We start from the raw sequence: 18,250 nt of genomic DNA, 5'->3' as shown, positions 1-18,250 counted from the left end.
CGTAATTTTCAACATCGAGTTTCATGCATCAAGTCAGCCTTTGAATGAGCAAAAAGGGCATCTAAATTTCGATACTACATGGTCATTTGGGAATACCGTAGCTTCACCATTATTCACTTTAAGGCAGCAAAACATTTCTGAAGCAGTGAATCAACAATGGAATTTTATCTGATTTTTAAGAGCACACTAATCAAAAAGCACAATAATCTTACTACTTTCTTTGTCATTTTTCGCAGTACAGCCATATAGTTCAAACAATCCTAATCACTCTAATTCATGAAGTCCTTGTAAACTGTGACGTTCAAAAATTGCAGCTTATCACACAATCTTTTTACGTCCTGAATTTGTGATTATCACATAACTTATAGCTATATCCTGTATTAATTAATTTTAACTCCAGAGTAATCAAACTTATATTTTATTCATTGAAATTCATTGGTGCATAGATGTAGTAAATTAAGAGAAAGAACATTTCCTTACAATTAATTCAGTTAAGAATAAAAGATTCTGACACCTCTTTTCCTAACTCATGCACACAGATGTCAACTACTGAAAACATGCTGAATCTGACAAGGTCAACATCTGCACGTTCTTTTTCATTTTTTAAGTTAATCATGAATCCAAGGACTAAGTATTACAATGAGAAGCTGAAGAATGGGGATGAAAACTCAGCCATGATTGAATGACCGAGCGTATTTGATGGATCATATGGCCTAATTTTGCTGCTATATATCATGGACATGAAAAAACTTAGTACTTTTGCTCAGAATACAATTTATTTTTGTTTTCGTTTTTTTTATATATTTACACAGTTCGTGGTCTTTTCAGATAGATTGTCATTTGTTGTGTATGGTTTTTCATTGATTCTGTCGTGTTTCTTTGTACTTACTGTGAATGCCCACAAGAAAACAAATCTTGAAGTAGTCTATGGTGACTTTGATAATAAATTTAACTTGAACTATATGGAGTGTTGGATCTGACCACTTAATGTCATGACCTTTAATCTGACAACACACTATTGGTCTTTATGTTGAATCATCAGATGCTGCATGACTGTGGTGTATTTCTGTGATGGCATTGGGTTTTCTCTCCGTGATGGTCTGAACTCAAATGAAGATCTTAAGTCTTACTTGATGCAGAAACTTGTAGCTATTCTCACTAAAGGCAGATTATACTGTAGCTATCTGTTCTTCAAAGACTAGATCACCTCCCCACTATTCCTCATGGTGAGCTCAGCTGCGAATACCCACTACTTATGCAGTGGGCCCCTCCCTACCATGGAGGTCATACTTCCAGCTAACATAATAGTTTAAACACAGTTCATTTATGTTTAAATTTAATGAAGGTTCTTAAAACACATTTGAAACTCACAGAGGATTTCTATCTTATAAAAGATTTCCAAATTACAAATGACTTCTAAAACACAGGTAGAATGCCTGTAAGCTAATAAGACATAACAACAGGTTTCAGGCAAAGGTGTTGTCTGTCGCAGACAGAGTAATGGATTTGAGTCACCCGCTTTTCTATCATTTGCCTTATTGTTCCTTGACCATTCCAAACAAGCCTGACTGTTCTCTTACTCTCATAGATTTTTGCTGTCTGGTGGCTTCACACGCATGTGATACGTCTTTAGATAGCTTTTCGTACAGATGGTCTAAAAGCCTCTGCTGATAGGAATACCAGACATAGAGAATTAATGCTATGAAAGCTGACCCTCTGAGTACGCAAACCACCCAACTATTGATAGATCAGCTATTTGATAGTACCAGTGGTCTGGAGGCTATCTTGAACTAAATAACTTAGCCAATGTTTTTTAACTTGGTGCAGACCCAATTAACATTACCCTATTGTTTCATACTGCATCTCAGTGCTGTGGGCCAGCAGATGTACTCTATAGACAGTGTTGTTTGTTTGCAAAGTTGTCTTTTAAATTTCAAACTGGTTATTGCTTGCAAGTTGCATAAGAACTGAAGACTGGTTTTACTTATGAAAGGGAGCTGAGCAAGGAATATTGGTCGGGAGCTTAACTCACTCAAAAGCAACTCTGATCCCTGGAAGTAGTCAACAGCATTATTAGAAAGCCAACCTTGAAGAAAACCCTCCCCTCCCCAGCCCTGGACAGTGAATATCCATCAAACTGGGAGTCTGAGGTTAACTTCATTAAGGTTTATTAACTTATGAGGGGCCAGTGACATTAGTCCAAAACTAGAGGAGGTAGGTTTAAAATGAAATGGACCTGAGGGGTAAGTTTATTATACAGAGTGGAGGATATGTGAAATAAGCTTCCAAGTTATCTGGTAGAGACTGCATAACTGTGAGACTTAAAGGCCATTTGAACTGCTACATGGATATGCGCCAAACAAAAGCAACATTGTCTAGGTCTGTTAGGCGACTTCTCAGTACAGACAAGTTGGGCTCAAGGGTCAGTGTCCCTACCATATATATCTCTGACTTTCTGACCTCAAATCTGGCTATTGCTTCCGCTTTCCTCCAAGGCAACTCCACTCACCTACCTGACTCTCCAGTAATATCCACAATGATATGCCTGTTTGAGAGTATATCGTCCACTGGGGACAATTGTTCTTACTGACTTCCTTTCTTGGTGGTTACCCATCTGTCATTATGGAACCTGGAACATGACTCAATTCGTGACATTTTCCATATTTTCTATGCTTCCTAGGGAATTCAGTTGGAACACCAGCTGTTCTTTCCAGCCTGCCAGGAGCTGCAACGGGACACAATTTCTCCACATACTGGAAAAGTCTTTCCTGCAGAAACGCTGCCCCGGTCTTCATATTTTATTTTCTCAGTCTCCTTCACCAAGAAAGAGAAAAGAAGGCGTCCTATCTGATCACTACTAATCCCCTCAACAATAACCAACCATCCCCAAAGCCTGGACTTTTGACCTTATAAGAAAGTCTCTATAACAACAATTGAGGACATCTATGTTTAAAAAATCCATAGTGATTTTCTCTATACAATTCTTACTTGTTGAGGCAATTACTAATTATGGCACTGATGATTATTTTCAGAACTTTCTCCATTGCTGAGATTAAATTGATAAGCCTTGATTTTTAGATTTATCACCACAGACTTTTTCTTTGTACATGGATATATTTTAGAGTCTACAGCCATTTCAAAGGTTAAGGTTGCAACCTGTGCAGTTTCCTTTCTTTCCTCAGTAACCTAGAATGCATACCTCTATATTAGAATATTTATCCACTTTAAGTGTTAATATTCTTTCTAGTGATTTATCTTAACTCCAGATTTGAAGTGAAGATGAATGAAAATGCTTAGTATTTCCACATCAAAGCTAAGTCTTTTAGTGAGTTTATTTTTCAAATTTGGTGAATAGAAGCATAAGCATTTTTAGTGAGTTTATTTTTCAAATTTGGTGAATAGAAGCATAAAATTATCTTTTGAAAACAACTTTCAAATAACAAAATGTAGGATGTTCTTGCCACAAACTAAAACTTCCATCAGTCTGCAAGTCTCCCTTCCTTCAATGATTCTTTAAGTTTTATTTTTCTCAGCATAGAAAGAGAATCATCTACTACTGTCATGGTCCAGTCCGAAGCCCACATTCTGGTTCACGGTCTGGTCCGCAGACTCCGGACTCCAGGTCCTCCAGCTGTCCCTTGTTTCGGTTGAACTTAATCATAAGCACCTGATGCTCATCTTGGGGCTGGGAATATAAGTGGCCCTGGGATTGAGTGTGGTTGGGGGTAGTAGTAGTAGTAGTAGTAGTAGTAGTAGTAGTAGTAGTAGTAGTAGTAGTAGTCGTCGTCATCGTCGTCGTCGTCGTCATCATCGTCATCATCATTGTCGTCGTCATCATCGTCATCATCATTGTCGTCGTCATCATCATCATCGTCATCATTGTTGTTGTTGTCATCGTCGTCGTCATCATCGTCATCATCATTGTCGTCGTCATCATCGTCATCATCATTGTCGTCGTCATCATCATCATCGTCATCATTGTTGTTGTTGTCATCGTCGTCGTCTTGTCAAGATTCCCTGGGAGTAAATGGCCGGTGGAAGGCTAGAATGGCCACTTGCCATCTTTAGGTCGTGTTGGAGAACCATTGCTTCTTGGAGCTTTGCTGTCAGTAGTTGGAGCTGTCATTGTGGTAGGGATTCGGCCGTTTCCTGGGCCAGCTGGGTGGCCGTCAGCCACTCCGAGCTTGGTAGGGATCCGGCTGTTTCCATAGCCAGCCAAGGTTGCTGGCCGTAACTGTGACTCGGAGCAACCCCGATGCAGAGATGCTGTCGTTCTTTGGTGTTTGTCTCTTCCTGTCCTCGCCCCGTGGGGTGTCTGGCAGTTCTGCTGTTGCCCTGCAGGGGGAATCTGTCTTGTCTTGTCTTTGCCTCTGTTGGTTAAGTCAGGCAGTTCTGCCATTGCCCTACAGAAGGAATCTGTCTTGTCTTTGTCTCTGTCGGGTAAGTCAGGCCATTCTGCCGTTACTTGATGGATGGACCTGCCCCAACTTGGTGTGGAGTGAAAGTTGAGTCCTGGTTTGTTGAAGGATAAGTCCTGGCTCTATGTCTATGTACTGTCTTGTTAAAGATGAGTCCCGGCTTGTCGAAGGAGAAGCCCCAGCTCTATGTTGATGTACAGTTCCTAGTCTGCCTCCAAGCTCCAGTCTCTGAGTTATGCAAGCCTCAAGCCTCAAGACTTAAGACCCTGAGTCTCAAGTCTCCAGCCTCAAGATCCCAGCCTCATCTCAAGCCTCAAGAACCTGAGCCTCAAGCCTCGAGCTCCAAGACCCCGAGGCTCAAGCCTCGAGCTCCAAGAACCCGAGCCTCAAGCCTCAAGCTCCAAGAACCCAAGCCTCAAGCCTCGAGCTCCAAGAACCCGAGGCTCAAGCCTCGAGCTCCGAGGCTCAAGCCTCGAGCTCCAAGAACCCGAGCCTCAAGCCTCGAGCTCCAAGAACCCGAGCCTCAAGCCTCGAGCTCCAAGACCCCGAGCCTCAAGCCTCGAGCTCCAAGACCCCAAGGCTCAAGCCTCGAGCTCCAAGAACCCGAGCCTCAAGCCTCGAGCTCCAAGAACCCGAGCCTCAAGCCTCGAGCTCCAAGAACCCAAGCCTCAAGCCTCGAGCTCCAAGAACCCGAGGCTCAAGCCTCGAGCTCCAAGAACCCGAGCCTCAAGCCTCGAGCTCCAAGAACCCGAGGCTCAAGCCTCGAGCTCCAAGAACCCAAGCCTCAAGCCTCGAGCTCCAAGAACCCGAGGCTCAAGCCTCGAGCTCCAAGAACCCGAGCCTCAAGCCTCGAGCTCCAAGACCCCGAGCCTCAAGCCTCGAGCTCCAAGACCCCAAGGCTCAAGCCTCGAGCTCCAAGAACCCGAGCCTCAAGCCTCGAGCTCCAAGAACCCAAGCCTCAAGCCTCGAGCTCCAAGAACCCGAGGCTCAAGCCTCGAGCTCCAAGAACCCGAGCCTCAAGCCTCGAGCTCCAAGAACCCGAGCCTCAAGCCTCAAGCTCCAAGAACCCGAGGCTCAAGCCTCGAGCTCTGAGGCTCAAGCCTCGAGCTCCAAGAACCCGAGCCTCAAGCCTCGAGCTCCAAGACCCCGAGCCTCAAGCTTCGAGCTCCGAACCCGAGCCTCAAGCCTCGAGCTCCAAGAACCCGAGCCTCAAGCCTCAAGCTCCAAGACCCCGAGCCTCAAGCTTCGAGCTCCGAACCCAGCCTCGAGCTCCAAGAACCCGAGCCTCAAGCCTGGAGCTCCAAGAACCCGAGCCTCAAGCCTCGAGCTCCAAGAACCCGAGCCTCAAGCCTCGAGCTCCAAGACCCCGAGGCTCAAGCCTCGAGCTCCAAGACCCCAGGCCTTGTCACGTCTTCGCCTGGTTTGGGGTCCGAGCCTGAGTCAAGAACCGGATTCTGGGTCCTTGTCCAATCTCAGGCTTGGAGTCCATGTCCAGGCTCCTTGTTCCCAATCCTTCTTCCCTAGCCTAGTCTGCAACCTGTCCTGTCCTTTAGTTTTGTCTTGTCCTGTTCCTAATACTTCAGTGTCTGTGTCTTGCATTTGGGTCCATTCCCAACGCCCCCCTTATGACAACTGCAGTCCCAGTTTCAACTGTAAAATTGTTTTCATCATCTGTTGATCTGTGACTTAATCTCGGCAGAGCAAAACAAGCACTAAACTTAGCACACAACCTCTTATTTTACTTTGTACCTCTTATTTCCTGAGTATAGTCAGTGTAATTGTGATTGGTTCTTCGAGGAAATTATTTACTTCGAGAAATCTTGGACTTTTGTGAACAAATTGCCAAATAAGGAAGTCCAAAAAGTCCTTAGGTCAGCTGGAATTCATCTTACTACTTGCTCCATATGTGGACTGAAGCGTAGGCCTAATGGGAAAACAACGTTTTTTATTAGTGAAAACAATAATGTTTCTTAGAATTTGCAGAACCATTTCTAAATGTTGAAGTGAATTGGGTGGCCACTGTGTTCCCTGAACTGAGTATTTGACTGGGTACGGGTTTAATAGCCGTTTAAACCACTGGCTGTAAGTTCGGGTTTCAGTTCCCACCATTGTCTATAGGGAGTTTCTAAGTTCTCCCTGTGACTGCATGGGTTTCCTCCAGCGGTCCAGTTTCCACTCACATTCCAAAGGCATTCATGTTAGGGTTAGTGAGCTGTGGGCATACTATGTTACCACTGGAAGCACGGTGATACCTGCAGGCAGCCCAGCACGGTATTTGCTGATTTGATTTGTTGCAAACAACACTGTGTGCTTCAATGTACATTTGACAATTAGAACGAATCATAATAAAATTAAACAAAACAAATAATTATGAAACTTCACCTTTTAACCTACTCTAAGATCAATCTAGCCCTTCTTGCATACATAGCCCTATATTTTACGATCATCCTTGTCTAAGTGTTTGTGAAAACCACATACAATGATATTATCTCGCTGACTGAGTTAAATAATACTTATTCTAAATGCTTAACCTGGCACACAAACTCTCATTTGAATTATCCCTTATTTCCTGAGTATAGTCGGTGAAATTGTGCTGGATGATTGGTTCTATGAGGCACTGATTTGCTTCAGGAATCTTGGATGCCTGATTATTGAATCACTTTTAAGAATCATTAGATTCTGGAATGGGTCTGGAGGCCTGGAAAATTGCAAATGTCACTTCACTCTTTAAGAATTGAGGGAAACAATAGACAGAATATTATAGGCTGGTTAGCCTGACTTTAGTGGTTGGCAAGATGTTGGAGTCCATTAGTAAGGATGAGGCTTTACGATACTTGGAGGCACACAATAAAATAGGCCAAAGACAGTAAGCTTTCTTGAAGGAGAAGTAGCACCTGACAAGTCCGTTGGAACTCTTTGAGGAAATCTCTGCTAGGTCAGACAAAGGAGAATTGGTAGATGTTGTTTACTTGAATTTTCAGAAGGCTTTTTACAAGGTGCCACACATGAGGCTGCTCAACAAGATAAGAGCCCCCAGATTACAGGAAGGTTACGAGCATGGACAGAAGATTGGCTAACTGGAAGGAGACAAAGAGTGAGAATAAAGGAGGGCTTTATTGGTTGGCTGCTGGTGACAAGTGGTGTTCTGCAAGGGGTCGGTGTTGTGACTGCTTATTTTCATATTGTATGTCAAAGAGCCGGATAACAGAATTTGTAGCCTTGTGGCTAACTTTATGGATGACACAAAGATAGGTGGAGGAGCAGAAGGTGTTGAGAAAGTTGAGTGTCTGCAGAAGGACTTGAACAGATAGGGAGAATAGGCAAAGAAGTGGCAATGGAATATGGTATAGGGAAGTGTATGGTCATGCACTTTGGTGGAAGGAATAAAGGTGTCGGCCATTTTCAAAATGGGCAGCAAATTCAGATATCATAAATCTAAATGTGATTCTTTTCACTACATATCTTTGGAAATCAATTACTCTTCAGTACTTCCATACTTTGCTAAAAGCAGGACACAGTTCACCCTTGCGATTCTCTTATGATTCCTGCTATACTTCTATCTTTCTGGAATTTTTCACCCTATTATGAAACTTCTTTATGCCATCCTTGTTGATTTCCTTGGGTTTACACAGTGGACTCACATCCTGTTTAGGTGATTCATGGTTGTGTTTCGGCTGACCATCCATTCTCTCTGCCGCTTGGCAAATCCCAGCTGTTTTCTCTAAGGTCAAGCCGGTTTCTCAGTGTAAACTTCTCTGCACCTAGAAGCAGGAGTTCATCTCTGAGTGATACCTCTGCAGTAATAACATTAAATTCACACTCTCCACTCTCACACCCTCATAATGTTGTTCTATGCTTCCCACCCCTGACAATCAAGTTAATACTTCTGAAGAACTGTTTAACCAGAACATCCTCCACATTTCTGCAATATTCTATATCTATTTTGAGAGCTTATTGGAGTGCAGCAAGACTTCCAAATGCAATCAATTATAGAACACAGTTTTATTTGAACTCCAGTTAAAGCTTAAGTTTGAATTAACCAGCCCTCTCCAAGATCAGAATCAGAATGAAGTTTATTACCACTGGTATTTGGTCTGAAATTTGCTGCATTGCAGTAGCAGTGCAGTGCAAGAGAAATATAATAACTATTATTTACAATAGGAAATATAAAGACAGATAAAAATACTGCATAAAGAGAGCAGAATATTCAAGCTGTGTTCATGGGTTCATGGACCGTTCAGAAATTTGACGATGGAGGGAAAGAAGCTATTCTTTATATGTTGAGTTTGTATCTTCAGGCTCTTGTACCTCCACCCTAATCATAATAATGAAAAGAAGGCACGTCTTGGATGGTAAGGCTCCTTAATGATAGATGCTGTCTTGAGACAATTCCTTTTAAAGATGACTTTTATGAAGAGCAGGCTAGTGGATACAATGGTGTAGGCTGAGTCTTTGCTGGAGTTTTTTTCAGTCCTGTGTAATGCCACATCCATACCAGACATTGATCCAGCCAGTCAGAATACTCTCCATGATACATCATAGAAATTTGTTTGAGTCTCTGGTGACATACCAGATCTCCTCAAACTCCCAAGTGAAGTATAACCACTGGTACGCCTTCTTCGTGATTGCATCAATATGTTGGGACCAGGATAAATTCTCTGAGATATTGCTGCCCAGGAACTAGAATCTGCTCACCCTTTCCACTGCTGATACATCAATGGATAGTGGTGTGTATTCTCCCAACTTCCCTTTCCTGAAGTTAAGTCTTTTCCTTGGTTTTACTGACATTGTTGTTGCAATTGCACTCAACTAACTGATCTATTTCATTCCTGTAAGCTTCTTCTTCACTGATGGGATTCTTTCAACAACAGTCGTGTCATTGGCAATTTTATATATTCTCTATTCACTAAAATAAAGTGAAGCTTGCTTCAAACAATCTCATCTGCCTGCTAAGGATAGTATTCAATATCACTTCAGTCAACAACTATGCCTGCATTTTGCTAGGAAGAAAGCTAATCCTTTACTTAAAGTGAATTAAAAATAACAAAATCATATTTGGGAGAAGTGTATGCCCAAAAGGCTGACTCAATACAAAAATATCAAACTTAGTCATATGATCACTATAACTGGAGTAACAGTGTTTATTTAATAATGTTGCATACCTTCTAGATCAGGGTGGAAAGAAAGGAAATGTGTGCCAATGAGTTTCAGCAATCAGACTGGCACCATTGTATTGGCCCCAATTCTCCAATCACTTATCTTATTATTTATTTACTTAGAGATTCAGCACGGTAACACGGTAACAGGTCTTTCTGGTCCAACAAGCTAACCCAAGTTAATTTACTAACCCAAACAACTTTGGAACGTGGGTGGAAACTGACGCGGTCATGGGCAGAACGTACAAACTCATTACAGCCAGCAGCAGGAATTGAACCCAGGTTGCTGGCGCTGTAAAGAGTTACACTAACTGCTACACTACCATGTCATCCCAATGTGTGGTAATATTGGCCCTTGTGAAATGACAGAGACTTCAGAATAATTCTCGTAGCATTTTTTTCTGAAAATAGTGGCAATATGGTTGCAGATATGGGGTCAGATGGATTAGGGAATAGATCAACATTGGACTTATTACAGTCTCTCTGCTAACTGGGAAAATTCAAGTCAATGTCACCTCTGCTTTTTCTGTTCTCATCTACATTCACAAAAATACTAGTGCACTCTTTCATTCAAACTTCTCTTTTCTTTTTAATGACAGAAATTCCCATTAGGTTTCATCAGTGCAATCTTGTGGTGGCAATTTATGTTCATAGATTTCTTGAAAGTTACTTGTTGCATATTCTAGCTTTGTTTTCTGTGTCTCAGCATTTGTGGCAACAAATGTTATGCATCTTCTACCTTTTTAACATAATTTTTCTCATCAATTCCTTCCAAGTTGCACAATATTTTGACTTTTCCATTGGGATTCAATGATGATGAGATCTCTTTTTTAGTTTGACTCTTCATGGGCAATGTTGAAGGAGTTATGCTGATTTCAGGATTTGAGACCTACCATTCAGGCAAACAATAAATAATTCCATCAACAACAAGCCTGCAAAATATAGTAAGTTTTCACAAAGTACATATGCTGCTTTAGTTTTAATAGGCTGCATGTATATTTTTAAAAGACCACTCGGCTGAATTGCAACAGCCACAAGAAATATTGGACCTCTCCTTTCATCATGATTGGGCAGTAGTTCAACTTCTTTCCTTTGTAATCTCCCTTGCCCTCCCCCTCCCCTCTCCCTCCCCGCTCCCCTCTCTCCCCCCTCTCTGTCCCCCTCTCCTTCCCCTCCCTCTCTGTCCCCCTCTCCTTCCCCTCCCTCTCCCTCTCCCCCTCTCCCACTCCCCCTTCTCACCCTTCCCTCCCCCCTCTTTCTCCCCTTCACCCACTCTTCCTCCCCTCCCCCCTCCCCTCCCCCTGTCTCTCCCTCTCCCTCTCTCCTCCTTTCTTTTCTCTGACCTCTTAATTGGTATCCAAAGTAATTGCTTCCGTGAACATATTTTGTGGTTTGGCCATGTGAGAGAGAAATATGTGAAGATATGTCTGCTTAATGAAATTCTCAAAAGGTGAACTGATGTTGTTCTCTACTTCATAGGAATGTAATAAAATAAGTATAAATGCATGAATATAAAATTAATTCTGTTAGTATGACTGATAAATATAAAGTTGGTCAAATTACCCTTAATTTTTCACCCACTCGCTTTCATAAATTTGGATACAATTTATCAGCTTTGCGATGCATTTCTCTCAGGTCCTGTTACTTTCTTCATTGCCATATATGATAAATTTGCGGTGGATGCTTTGGTTTTACATTTATGTTCAACAGAAGTTCAAAACTATTCATGCAGAGGAAATAAATACTGTTATGGACTCAGTGTGGATGTCACCAAATCATCCAATAATTGATTCCCTGGTTTGTCAAAGAAGGTAGCATTGTAACTGAGGGCCAATATCTTCATCCAAGGAACCGAAACCATGATCTCAACAATAGTGACATCAGTAGAGCTGGTACAGGGGAATTGCTGGTGTTATCTGATATCATTCTATATCATGGCCTTTCAGTTTCTTTACATGAAATAGTCAAGTGTGGATTTTGACCAACTTGACCAACTTTACCAGCATTTCTAGCATCAGCTTACTTAGGATATTATGAAATGATTGTGGAATTAGAAACATTTCAATAGAAGCATTTTCCTTTAAAGCAAAAGTGTTTAATGTAGTATGTTAAGTTTCAGGTGGTGGTAGGAGAGGGGAGGGAACAGATGGAATGCCTGCAAAGGCTAGAGACCAAGTTGTCAAGGAAACAGCCAGCTAAAGAAATAGAAGTTGGAAACAGAAATCAAAATGAATCAAATTGAAACAGTAGCCAGTTATTTTAACTGTCCTGCCATTTACATTCTGAGCTCTCTATATTTGACATCCTACACTGTTCTAATGGTACCCAGCGTAAATTCTGAAAAAGCAGCTCTGCATACATTATATTGAATGACATGAGTTAACACATGTGGATGTGGCATTGAAATTAACAATTTCAGTGCCCATTTGCTCCTCTCCACATGTGGTTGTACCTTGTTATGTTGTAACCTTAATGATTTTGTTACCTTGACAACTGTTGTCTGCATTCTATCATATACATTTTCTCTTTACTCAACAAGTCACCCACAAATTCTCTGTAGCTGAACAGTTTTAAGTTCTATGTCTTTTGTAATATCTACGGAGGAGGAAAGTTATATTCATCTTAGAGTAGGTTAAAAGGTCAGCACAACATTGTGGGCTGAAGGGCCTGTATTGTGCTGTAGTATTCTCTGTTCTTAACACACTTGTTTTAGAGTCGTAGAGTCATAGAGCACTGCAACACTGATGCAGGCCTTTTGGCCCATCTAGTCCATGCCAAACTATCATGCTGCCTAGCCCCATCAACCTGCATCCAGGCCGTAGCCTTCGATACCCCTTCCATCCAAGTACATATCCAAATTTTTCTTAAAGTTGAAATCAATCCCACATCCACCACTTCTGCTCTCACCACCTTCTGAATGAAGATTCTTTCTTATCTTTCCCTTAAACCTTTCACCCTTAACCCATGACCTCTAGTTTTAGTCTCACTCAACCTCAGTGGAAAAAAGCTTGTTTGCATTAACCCTATCTACACCCCTCACAATTTTGTATACCTCTGTCGAATCTCCCCTCGTTCTCCTACACTCCAGGGAATAAAGTCCGAACCTGTTCAACCTTTCTCTATCCATCAGGTAGTAGGGAAATTTTATACCACATGGAAAAAGATCAGGCTGATCCACATACCTTGTTGAGTAAGTTCCATTTGCTTGCATTTTGGCCCATATCCCTCTGTACCTATTCAAGTGTAACTGCCTTGATACTTGCCTCCACTAGTTCCTCTGGTAGCTCGATCCACATACCTATCACCCTGTGTGTGAAGAAATTGCCTCTCAGGTCCCATTTAAATCTTTTCTCACTCACCTCAAAACAATGCCCTCTAGTTTTAGACTCCCCCACCCAGTATAAAATAGACTGCAATGATCTACCTTAGCTATGCTTCTGACGTGATTTTAATAAACCTGTAGGGGATCACCACTTAGCCTCCTTCACTCCATTAGTTATGTCAACAAAAACACACATAAACTTCTGTAGATGTACTGTGGAGAGCATTCTCACAGGCTGCATTACTACCTGGTATGGAGGGGCTACTACACAGGACCGAAAGAAGCTGCAGAGGGTTGTAAATTTAGTCTGTTCCATCTTGGGTACTAGCCTACAAAGTACCCAGGACATCTTCAAGGAGAGCTGTCTCAGAAAGGCAGTGTCTGTTATTAAGGAACTCCAGCACCCAGGGCATGCCCTTTTCTCACTGTTACCATCAGGTAGGAGGTATAGAAGCCTGAAGGCACACACTCAGTGAATCAGGTACAGCTTCTTCCCCTCTGTCATCCGATTCCAAAATGGGCATTAAACCCTTGGACACTACCTCACATTTTTAATATATATTATTCCTGCTTTTGTGCAATTTTTAATCTACTCAATATATATATAGTAATTTATTTATTTATTTATTTACTATTATACTTTTATTTTTTTCTTCTTCTTCTGTATTACATTTTGCATTGAACTGCTGCTGCTAAGTTAACAAATTTCATGACACATGCCAGTGATAATAAACCTGATACTGATTCTGATTCACTGCATTTGTCTTCTTTACCACAGACTCAATCTGTAAATGAACAATCTAGTGTCTTGCAAAAGAACTCCAAAGTCCCTCTGCACTTCTGATGTTTGAATCTTCTCCCCATTTAGATAATAGCCCACACTATTGTTCCTTTTGCCAAATGCATTATCATACATTTCCCAACACTGTATTCCATCTATCACTTTTTTGCCCATTATTCCAATTTGTATAAGTGCTGCTGCAATTGTATTGCTTCCTCAGCATTACCTACCTTTCCACTTATATTTATATTATCACAAACTTTGCCATAAAGCCTTCAATTCCATTATTCAAATCATTGACAAGCAATGTGAAAAGTAGCAATCCCAATACTGACCTCTGAGGAACACACTAGTCACTGGCAGCCAATCAGAAAAGTCCCTTTTATTCTCACTCACTGCCTCCTTCCTGTCAGCCATTTCACTATCCATGCTAGTATCTTTCCTGTAACACCATTGGATTTTATTCTGTTTAGCAGCCTCATGTGTGGAACCTTATCAAATGCCTTCTGAAAATTCAAGTAAATGACATTCACTGCCTCTCCTTTGTCTACCCTGCTTGTTACTTCCTCGAAGAACTTTAACAGACTTGTCAGGAAAGATTTCCCTTCACAGAAACCATGCCGACTTTGACTTATTTTATCATTAGTCTCCAAGTACCCTGGAACTATATCCTTAATGATAAACTCCAAGACATTCCCAACCACTGAGGTTAGGTTAACTGGTGTCTAATTGTTTTTTGTTTGTCTTCCTCCCTTCTTAATTGGAATGGAGTGGCATAATGCTGTTTCCTTTGCGGATGTAAATGTCCGTGATGGCAGGAAGAGAGACCCTGATGATCTTCTCAGCTGAAGCCCCCAATACAATTGTGTCATTACACTAATTACATGCCTTTTCCAGCTCCCTTTGCAATCTCAGCTGCAGATCTTGGCTACTATTTGGAGGCCTATATATGAATCACATAATGTTTTTTTTTTAATTTACTGTCCATATTTTTCCAGGGTTGAGTGAAGTGCCAATAAAATAACATTCGCTGTTGACCTGTTTGTAACAGTAGGTATATTGGAGTGGATACAAGTTACCCCTCAGGCAGGAATTGATATGTTTCATCACCCACATCACAAAGCAATTTATCATCACGGATGGAAGTGCTACTGGATCATAGTCATTGGGAAAGGTTACCATTTCCTTCTTGGTTTACCAGTATAATTAAAGCCTGCTTGAAACAAGTGAGTACCTTAAACAGATGAAGTGTGAGGTTAAAGATATCAGTAAACCCTCTGACCAGCTGATCAGCACAGGTCCTCAATACTTGGCCAAACACTCCATTTGGGCCAGATGCCTTCTGGTAGTGCAGTAGTGGTCAAGTGTGTCGGGACCCTTGGTGTTGCAGATGAGATGTTCATGATGATAATAATAATTCTACAATCAAGCTTGGCAATGACTTGAAATGAGCCGGTGTAACTGTTCTTGTTTGATAATTTTGGCACTTGTTTGCTAATACTGCTCATTCTGCTGGAAATTTCCTGCCTACTTTTTTAAAATATATTTTTATTTATATAAATAGCCACAGGTAATGAACATGGGCAGCGAGTATGTACGGACAGGCCGGCTGGAGCGAACGAAGCACTTTTTCCCAGTGTGTGAGAGCAGAAACAAGTACTGTAACATAAAGGTGATTACAAAAATAATCCCAATTGCAACACTCTGTATCACCTCCCAAGATTCCCACAATTGGAATGTTCGTGCATGTTGTTGCGATACAGAAATGCCTTTAAAAATCGTCCACTGTTTATTCCTGTACATAGATGCAGTTTGACCTATTGAGTTGCTCAAGCATTTTGTGTGTGTAGCTTTGGATTTCCAGCATCTGCAGAATTTCTCGTGCTTATAACCTTTAAGATCGGCTAACGTAAACTCAGCACTTCGCATCTCTAATTATTAATAGGCTGAACACCGACACGACACCACCCCCACCCCTCACCAGCGCCCCATGTAGTTCATCAATCTTCACATTTAATACTGATCGAAAACTCGCAGTGCTGGGCAAAGGCTCATTCAGTCCGCCACTCTTCACCCAGAGCAAGACGGAGCGGTGGCTGCCGCTCGCTTTCTTCGGGAAGTCATGAAAAGTTCCAGTTCAAAAGTGATATCCGTCGCTAGGTTTTTCAGTACTCTGGGGATAATTTTTTCCCTGTTGACTTTCTGCACCAACTACTGGCTACTCGCGACCGAAACCTGTGCACTGCCAAAAAATGGTACTAAACCGGAATTCAGGCAGGTCAGTGAGTTACGGCTCAATTTGTAGTCAAAACACGCAGATTGTGAGGAAGGGAAATTGAATGCAAAGTGTAGACTGATCATTATTAATTGTAAGAGATTTGGAATTTAAGTGTAATGGAAACGGACACTTGTTTACTGTTACTGAGTGTAGTGAGATTGTAATAGGTTTCTGTAAGTCGGAGTTGATCACTGCTGGGCGCGAGTTTCCAGTTGCATCACTTACTCTCTGCTGAAAGCAACTCCAAGCATCAGGTTATCAAAGATGGTCTGCCAGTATTTCGTTCTCAAGTAACCCAGACACCAGACACGGATTTTCATCGATAATCTGTCTATCCGTCTATCGCGCCTCAAAGCACCGGGGCGGTGTGCGGTGGTGAGGGGGACGATGGTGGGAGGGGGGCTGCTGGAGCCACTCAATGACTGGGTTAAGATATGTAGGAAATATTGCAGCCGAAATTCAGAATATTTTGGAAATGTGAGAATGCCGAACTGTTGATGAGTTAAGTGACTTGCAAATGGAAGGATCAGACTGCTGTTGGCCAAAGGGTGGAGGGTGTAGATGTTTTTTTTTGCTAGGGGTGGGGTTCGTTGCTTTTCTGCTGCTTATGCATGGAAGGAGCTGGGGTGCTTTGGGGGTCTAACATTTAACTCATTCATTCTTTGGGGGCACTCCTCTGTTTTCATGAATGTTTGCAAAGAAAAAAGAATTTTAGGATGTATATTGTGTACATTTCTCCGACATTAAATTTACCTATTGAAGGTAGAAGAAATTAAACAAGTTTATATACAGAACTCTATGAGCATTATCTGCAGAAAGCTCATTTCTTACTAACTAAAAGAATGAGGAAAAAATTGCTAATGAACTTTAAAAGCAGAATTCTTTATCAAAGATGTGTCTGTGTAATGTTTCGGAATGAGAAAAAAACCCCTTCAAATCCCAGTCATAAAGGTGCATTCAGGTTTACTGTTTGAGATTGGTTAATGTATAACAGTTAGACAACAGATTTATCGGACAAATGAGGACATGACTGCTTCATATCTGAATAAGTTGAGACTGTGTTAGACTGAGCTAAAAAAAACCCTGTTTCAAATAGATAAAACTTATTTTGGCATTGGCTTATTAACACTCGCCAGATTAAGATCTTGATATTCTGATATATTCCATTTAAATGCAGTAAGACATAATGGCATTTGCAAAGATATTTGGAAGCCAAATGTAGAAACAAAATTATTTTGAGCAACCCATGCCCACTTCAGTGTTAAGTTACACTTGTGACCAAGATAAAGATAACTTGAGTCCATAGTTTAAAACTTGATACTTGTGTCAGTTTTAAGAACTCTGCCTGCAAAAGAAGTAACTTTCCAGTGTAGTAACCATATACCCTTGTTTATGAATGGATATAATGCTGGCCCACATGGATGATGTGATGGGGGGGGGGGGGGGAGAGAGACGAGAGAGAGACGAGAGAGAGAGAGAGAGAGAGAGAGAGAGAGAGAGAGAGAGAGAGAGAGAGAGAGATCTCTAACACACATAATTATGCATCCATGTATACGCGTCCACGTGACTATGTATGCTATATCTGAGTAAAATGCCTGAATACACAGCTGAGCTGAGCAGGCCAGGCAACATCTATGGAAAAGAGCACAGTTGATGTTTTGGGCCAAGACCCTTCAGCAGAACTGTACTCTTTTCCATAGATGCTGCCTGGCTTGTTGACTTCCTCCAGTATTTTGTGTGCGTTGCTTGGATTTCCAGCATCTTCAGATTTTCTCTTGTTTGGGAGAAGAGGCTGAACTGGTCTTTGGCCCTCTTGGCCCTGCTTGTCAGAGCCAATTAAACTCCATTAGATACATGTAGAAGCTGGTGTCCTAAGACCCACCCCGCAATAAAAGAATTGATGCACAGAAATGGATTGGGAGAAAGTTGTCCTGGAAGCTGAGGAACTGCTGAAGAGGGTGAAGAAAATCAAGACAATGAAGAAGAAGGCAAATGATAATAACAAAAACAACAGTGTCAAGTTAATAAAGCCAACTTTAGGGGAGTGATTAGTTATGTTAGGTACTCTAGACGTTTCTGTACTGAGAATGTACATTCATAAAATTGAACTTTCTCTATTCAGTTTTCTCTAAACATTAGAATTCATAAATATTGATGTGTTAGACAGTCTTTCATCTATTTAAAATAAATTGCATTTTAAGAAAAAAAAGTGCATTTTTAGTTGTTGCATATGTGAATTTAAATACAGTAATCTGAAAGATACCAACTAAGTTGTCCTGCTTTTCCAAAAACAGA

The 18,250-nt window shown here is 41.4% G+C and overlaps 1 protein-coding gene across 1 annotated transcript in view; it reads left to right on the top strand.

Annotated features, from left to right (window-relative positions):
- The first annotated feature begins 15,680 nt into the window (after positions 1 to 15,680).
- The window catches only part of LOC132391347 (transmembrane protein 182-like), a 62,814-nt gene continuing 60,244 nt past the window's right edge, over positions 15,681 to 18,250 (top strand). Inside the window, exon 1 of the mRNA XM_059964406.1 lies at positions 15,681 to 15,955. Coding sequence (XP_059820389.1) covers positions 15,800 to 15,955 — 156 coding nt within the window. The 5' untranslated portion in view covers positions 15,681 to 15,799. The remainder of the gene's footprint in view (positions 15,956 to 18,250) is intronic.

The sequence above is a fragment of the Hypanus sabinus genome, chromosome 3, assembly GCF_030144855.1.
Source record: "Hypanus sabinus isolate sHypSab1 chromosome 3, sHypSab1.hap1, whole genome shotgun sequence".
NCBI classification, from domain to species: Eukaryota; Metazoa; Chordata; class Chondrichthyes; order Myliobatiformes; family Dasyatidae; genus Hypanus; species Hypanus sabinus.
Note: the sequence above shows the minus strand (reverse complement) of the source record. Positions and strands in the feature narration are given on the sequence as shown.